The 7,417-nt window shown below is 43.9% G+C and overlaps 1 protein-coding gene across 7 annotated transcripts in view; it reads left to right on the forward strand.

Moving 5' to 3' along the window:
• Positions 1-6: 6 nt before the first annotated feature.
• Positions 7-7,417, forward strand: part of HORMAD2 (HORMA domain containing 2) — a 57,279-nt gene continuing 49,868 nt past the window's right edge. For 6 of the 7 annotated variants that reach the window (XR_001362768.1, XM_014542519.1, XM_014542521.1 and 3 more), the window contains exons 1-2: positions 7-665; positions 4,523-4,607. Coding sequence is in view for 6 of the 7 variants with exons in the window: in XM_014542519.1 (XP_014398005.1) it covers positions 4,557-4,607 (51 nt within the window). In the remaining variant the exon portion in view is untranslated. Of the gene's footprint in view, positions 670-4,522; positions 4,608-7,417 lie in introns of all 7 variants that reach the window. The other variant, XM_014542520.1, reaches the window with a different exon arrangement.

A 7,417-nucleotide genomic window follows, 5' to 3' on the forward strand; every position in this document is an offset into this window, starting at 1 on the left:
CGGGGGTGGGGGTGGGGGGGGAGGCGTCTCCCCAGGAAGCCCCGCGGCAGGCTGTCCTCGAGGTACCGGTTACCCAAGTCCAAGGCACCGTTGGGTCCTGGGTAGCCCCGCACCCCCGGTTTCCCGCGACGCCCCGTCGGGCCAGGCGTCGGAAGGGCTGGAAACGCCGAACTAGAGACGCCAGGGAGCCGGCGTGAGGGCTGGTAAACTGTGCACAGGTGTCCGGCCGGGAACACGGGCCGGTGTTAAGGGGGCCGGGCGTGGAGGGGGCCGGGCCTGCCAGGGGCCTATTGGACGCCGCTCGGCCCTTATTTGCATATTCATGAAGCAGGGAGAAGGCTGGACGCCGGAGTCCGCTTGGAGAGGTGATGAATTATTCATGAAGTGTTTCGCCCCGCCCTAGAAGGCCTGGTTGATTATTCATGAGCTCGAGAGGCGGGTTTGAACCGGAACAGGCCGTTGTCGCGCCGTCGGCGGGGAGAGGTGGTCGGGCGAGGGCCGCGAAGGAAAAGGGCCCTGGAGGAGACTGTCCGTTTCTAGTCTCTGTGAACTTTTCCTTTTCTTTTCGCTGGAGAGGTTCGATCCCCGATTTGAAAGTCTATCGCGGGGCGCCACATACTGTGAGGAGGAACGTCGGGGCCGAGGAGAAGGCCTGGGGGGAGCTTGTAGGTAACACGGCCCCCTCCCTCCACGGTGGGCGTTGGCGACGGTCACGTTTCCCGGGTGTGTGTGGGGGGGCGGGGAGGTGGAGACAGTTCCCCGGGGACACCCGCACCCCCACCATCTTAGGCAGCGTTTCAGTTGAGATGTCGGTGGAAGAGGAGGAATCCGTCTCGGAGAGGAAGGTGGCGGAGGCGACCAGGACTCTGCGTGTTGCAGGGAGTCGGGCGTGGAACCTTCGGGATTGCGCTCCGCGAGCTCCGGTGTTTCCCCCGCCGCCATGGCGGTTTTCCCGCCAGGATCGATGCTCAGCGCAGACCCAGAGGGTGGGGATGGGTCCCCGCCAACCAGTGACCTGAACCGTCCTTTCACTTTATACCCGGGATTTGCCGTTTAATCTCCGTGGACTTTAGCTCCCCAAACACTAGAGGGGAGAGAGTGTCTTGGAAACGCAGGATTAGCCAATCGCCAGAACGTGTTCAAGTTTTGCCGAGCACTGGACGGGGCGTGCGGTACATCATGTACTTGGCTGGTGAAAACGGAAAAAAAAGAAAAAAAGAAGTATGGTTCTTGCTCTTAGAAGAGCGCTTAATCTAATTAGGGCGAACATCTCATTTCTCCCCCCAAGGAGCCATAAATCTTTTGAGATGTGTGAACAGTCTTTTGCATTTTTTGTAATCCTAGGGGAAGCTTAGCACATTGTAGTTGCCCAGTAATAAAATGTTGAATGAATGAATGATTAAAGTAGCGTGAAGAAGATATTTAAAAAAAAAAAAAGCGAGCATGAACAAATACCCAGCTAATAGAGCGGAGACCATTTCCTCTGCGTGAACCTGGAGCAGGGGAATTATCGGGGCCAAATGGGATTTGTTAAAAGGGGGAGTCATCATTTAGGAAAACAGACGTGAAACCTTGGAGTCCCTGGATGACCTTTGGCAAACCAAGTCCTCTTGCTGGACTTTGCTTTCCTCTTCTTTATAGTTTTGTATTTTAAATTTAAATCCATGACCCATTTTGAGTTAACATATGTATATTAATTCACCTAAGTCTCCCCTGCCCCCAAGCCTTATGGATTTCCTACTGTGCCAATACCATCCTCCTATATAAAAAAAAAGGCTATTATGCAAATCGACCCAATGGCGGATCTACCGGTGGCTATGATGCACACTGACCACTAGGGGGCAGATGCTCAACGCAGGAGCTGCCCCCTGGTGGTCAGTGCGCTCCCACAGGCGGAGCAGCCGCTCAGCCAGAAGCCGGGCTCATGGCTGGCTAGTGCAGCGGCGGTGGCAAGAGCCTCTACCTCTGTGGCAGCACTAAGGATGTCCAACTGCCATCAGGCGGACATCCCTCATGGGCTCCCAGGCTGCGAGAGGGTGCAGGCTGGGCTGAGGGACTGCCCCCCCTGAAGTGCAGTGAATTTCATGCACTGGGCCTCTAGTTGGTTATAAAGACTACCCTTCCTCCACTGAATTGTTTACCCTTTTCTTTAAAAGGAAGGGACTGGATTAGTTATAGAGGATGTCTCTTGTCCCTTCAGTTGTAGAGCCCATTTATGTTGAGAGAGGAAAGACGGGAGGGAGAGAGAGAGAGTGAGAGTGAGAGAGAGAGAGAGAGAGAGAGAGTGAGAGAGAGAGAGAGAGATGAGAAACATTGAGAAGTTGTCTCCGGTACATGCCTGACTGGGGATCAAACCCACAATCTTTTGATGTATTGACAACACTCCAACCAACTGAACCAGCTGGCTTGGGCCCTATTTTATTTCTTGCAGTCATTAAGGGAAACAATTGTCATGTTGAGTCAGATTTGAAGGTTACACTCGGAAATGAAAGTTATATTCTGAAGTCGACAAAGGATCCCTTGGAATCTTTAAGGACCAAATAAGTATTAGGTGGTTTTCAGTCTCATATAAAATATTGTAAAAGAGTGTCCCCTAGTGCTGCTCTGAAGAAGTCATTTGAGAGGAATTATTACCTGTTTGTTATCTCTGTCACCACCTTGTGGCCTCAAATAATTCTGCCGTCTTCTATTTGCAAAATCTTCCAGAATCTTGCATTAATCTATACACAAAAACAGGTCACAGGGTGATCCAGAATGGAATTTCTTTTAACGGACTATTTTACAAATATTTTGGTCAGAACTGGATAAAACCTTGAAAAGAAGCCACAGTTTAGATTAAAGCCTTTGAAAAGGGGAGTTTTACTTCTTTTTTTTTTTAAATGTAGTGAAGCAATGGAAAGAAAACCGGTTTTGTTTTTTCCTAAGGAACAGCTTAAGATGGAAGAAGCAACAGGAGAGCGCCTAGGCGGGGCTGCTTTGGCTCACTGAGAAGTCACAGAAAAGGGGGCCTTGGAGATGGGTTCAGGGGGTGAGCCTGGGATGGGCTGCTGCTGCCCATTGCTGCCCTGGTTGCCAGTCTCCTGGGTCCTTTAGAATTTAGGAGACGCACGCCTGTGGGAGAAGGTGTGGGTGTGCTACGGGGAGGCGGAGTGCCTAGATGTACTTTAAACAATGGTTTTTATTGTGGTAAAATGTACACAACAAAATTCACCACCTCGACCATTCTCTCAAGTGTACAATTCAGCGGCACCAAGCTCATTCACAGAGTTAGACAACCGTCACCACTATCCATTTCTAGAAAATTGTCATCATCCTGAATAGAAAGTCTGTACCCATTAAACTTCCATTCTTTCTACCCGCCAACCTCTGGTAACCTCTATGCTACTGTCTATGAATTTGACTACCTTCCTCATATAAGTTGAGTCATGCAGTATTTTTCCTTTTGTGTCTGGCTTATTTCACTTAGCATAAAATTATCCATGTTGCAGTATGTGTCAGAATTTCATTTCTTTTTAAAGCTGAATAGTTTTCCATTGTATATACCACATTTTTAAAAATTCAACTGCTGATGGATAGTCCCATCTTTTGGCTATTGTAAATAATACTGCTATGACCATTGTCTGTTTGAATCCCTGCTTTCAATTATTTTGGGTATGTACTTAGAAGCAGAATTGCTGGATAATATGGTGATTATTTAACTTTTTGAGGAACTGCCATACTGTTTCCATAGCAGCTACACCATTTTGCATTCCCATCAGTAGTGGTTTTAATTTTTCCACATCCTCACCAATTCTTGTTATTTTCCATTCTTTTTGAATAGCCAACCTAATGGGTGTGAAGTATAAACATTAAATTTTGAATTGGCTTTGAAAATCAATTACACACGGAGCTAATTCAAGAAATTATTTTGAGGTGCTGCTATATGCAAAGCACTGTTACATTTTGAGGGAAAAACAAGGATGAAAAAATACATGATTGATGTAAATATGTTTTTTGGGGGAGAGTCAGTCCTCACCAGAGGACATTTTCCCACTGATTTCTAGAGAGAGTGGAAGGGAGGAGGAGAGACAGAAAGAGAGAGAAACATCCATGTGAGAGAGGCACATTGATTGGTTGCCTCCCACATGGGCCCTGACCAGGGCGGGGGATTGAGCCTGCAGCTGAAGTATGTGCCCTTGACCGGAACCAATCCCGGGATCCCTCAGTCCGCAGGCCAATGCTCTATCCACTGATGCAAACCAGCTAGGACTCATTAGGTGATTTACAATATTTTTCTCCTCCAGATGTATTTGGGAACAAGTAAGTCAACTTACATTTTTATTGGGTGGTTGGAAAAACTGATCCAGAGACTTTATGCCAAATTTTAAAAAAATTGTTTGTGGAGATCAAAATGTTTATTAAACTAATTTTCCAAACAATATAGTCAAATGCTAATTATATAATATTTCTTTGGACTATTCACAATAAGGATTATGTTGGGCAAGGTCTCTAATTGGTTTATTTTTTCTCTCTGTTTTTGCAGGTTAGACTTAAAAGAATCCTGATCCGTTACTATAATGGCCATTGCTCAGCTCTCTCACTCCATCAGAATTAACAAGGCATCTAAGGTATTTAGTAAGAATTAAGGCTGCTCTGTCTCTGCAGTAGCCTATTCTCCATCTTACTGCTTCACTAATAAACTCTATTTCACTTAAAAATGGAATTAAAAGAAAATTGATGACTAGTCAGTTCAGAATGATGACTTTAATCTTTGGCATTTTTTTTAACAGCAGTTTTATCAGTTAATTGGCACAAAATTTATGGCAGAGCATGTCTACATTTTAACTGCCTAATGGACTGAGGATGTTCGGAAAATTAGAATAGACTCCTACAAAATAACTTACTGGGTGTTGTTTCATATTTATATATTTAGATTTTCTAGGGTAAAAGAAATCAGACACAAAAAAGATGTTTAAAGAGAATGGTTCTTTGCTAGACATTCACTTCCTGAAACAATTAGGAAACTTCTGATGTACAACATGATGTAGTTATAAGAACTGAGGGAGAGAACAATGAGAAAAACTTGTATGCTGGGACGCGTGGGGGAGCATGCCAGGGCTAGGCAAACTTGCTGGTTTATCTTGGCAAGTTTATCTTGTCCCATGACATTCATTTTTTAAAAAAATATATTTTATTGATTTTTTACAGAGAGGAAGGGAGAGGGATAGAGAGCTAGAAACATCGATGAGAGAGAAACATCGATCAGCTGCCTCCTGCACACCTCCTACTGGGGATGTGCCTGCAACCAAGGTACATGCCCTTGACCGGAATTGAACCTGGGACCTTTCAGTCCGCAGGCCGACGCTCTACCCACTGAGCCAAACCGGCGACAGCGCATGACATTCATTAATGAACCATTTATGTATTCATTGAGAGCCCAATATAATATAATATATATGTAATACTATATTATCCTCTAAATGAATACATAAATAAAAAACTTCACCCTGACCGGGTGGCTCAGCTGGTTGGAGCATCGTCCGGTATACCAAAAGATTGCGGGTTCAATTCCTGATCAGGGCATATACCTAGGTTGCAGGTTTGATCCCCAGTTGGGGCCAGTACGGGAGGCCGCATCGATGTTTCTCTCTCTTCCTCTTTAAAAATCAATAAAAACAGATCCTCGGGTGAGGATTAAAAAAAAAAGACTCTTCATCTTCTAGAAGTTTATAATCTGGTTAAATTAAGATTTGCAGGAGTTAAGTCAATATACAAAGTAATATATGCATTACATATATGAAAGAGTAAGGCAACACAATTGTAAGAATTTATAGATTTTTATATAGACTGGAATAGTTTATATTCCTCATGAAGGAGATGGGACTTAAAGTGAATCTTGAATGATGAAAATGATTTTAATAGAGGAGAAAAAAAAGAGAATTCCATGAGGGAAACCTATCACATGCCTTGCCTCAGAATAAAAAAATGAGTGTGGCATGTTTCAGAGAATAACAAAGAACCGTCCTGACTGAATTGGAGTGTCATCCTGTTGAACAGAAATAGTAAGTAAAATTGAATAGGAACTCTGAGGATAAAATAATATGGATGCTAAGGCTAAGGAACTTACACTGTATCCTGCAATCAATAGCAAGTCAGTGGGTTTGATCAGGAGAGTGAGTAAAATCATTGTTTCAGGAATATTAAGCTGTAGCAGAAATAGGAAATATTGAAGTTGAAGGAGAATTATGGCAGAGAGAAGGCAGTCATCTTTCTTGCTCGAATTTAATGTACTCACCAGGCTCCTGATCTCATTTCGGTTTCTAAGTGTGCTTCCCTCCTGGGGCAGAGATGCTGAGCCATATATATGAATTGCAATCAACTTGGAAGTTATTTTTCTTACTGAGTATTAACAAATTGACCTTTTGATATAAACCAGCAGTTCTCAACCTGTGGGTCGTGACCCCTGAAAATACATCCTGCATATCAGATATTTACATTACGATTCATAACAGTAGCAAAATCACAGTTATGAAGAAGCAACGAAAATAATTTTATGGTTGGGGGTCACCACAACATGAGGAACTGTATTAAAGGGTCGCGGCATTAGGAAGGTTGAGAACCACTGACAGATCTTTGTAGTTTGGACTCCATGAGCTACTTCTCCCAGTAAGTTTTAAGTGATTTTGCTATTTAATACTTTAAACATCAACAATAATAACTATAGAAGCTAACATTTATTCATCACTTGCCATGTGCTAGGCACTGTGCCAAGGGATTTACTAATATATTATTATTTCAATTAAACTTTGCAATAAGAAACTGAAGCTCAAAGAAATAAAGTAACTTGCCTGAGGTCATGTAACTTGACAGCTAAGCTGTAAAAATCACATGTCATTAGCACACTATCTTATTAAAATAATTTATAATCCTGTTGTTTTACAGTATTTATAGTATTTTCATGTATTAGGCATTATAAAAACGATAGCTAAATGAACTAAGTCAGTCAGAGAAAAAGACACATCCCCTATGAGTTTACTCGTGTGGAATTTAATGAACAAATTGAACTACCAAGCAAAATAGAGACAGACTCATAGGTAGAGAGCAGGCAGACAGCTCTAGAGGGATTAGGTGGGATTGGGGGGTGGGGGATTGAGCATAAAAGAGAGAAAAAAAGAACTATGGATATGGACAACCGTGTAGTGATTGCAGGGGTGGAGGGGGATGGGTGGAGGTGGAAGAGGGCATAGAGGGGGAAAAGGGTGATGGGAGAAAAATTAAAACAAAAACATTAAAAAAGACAGCCCTGACCAGTTTGGCTCAGTGGCTAGAGCATCCGCCTGTGGACTGAAGAGTCCCAGGTTCGATTCCGGTCAAGGGCATGTACCTTGGTTGCGGGCACATCCCCAGTAGGGGGTGTGCAGGAGGCAGCTGATAGATG

The sequence above is a fragment of the Myotis brandtii genome, unplaced genomic scaffold (assembly GCF_000412655.1).
Source record: "Myotis brandtii unplaced genomic scaffold, ASM41265v1 scaffold303, whole genome shotgun sequence".
NCBI lineage: Eukaryota > Metazoa > Chordata > Mammalia > Chiroptera > Vespertilionidae > Myotis > Myotis brandtii.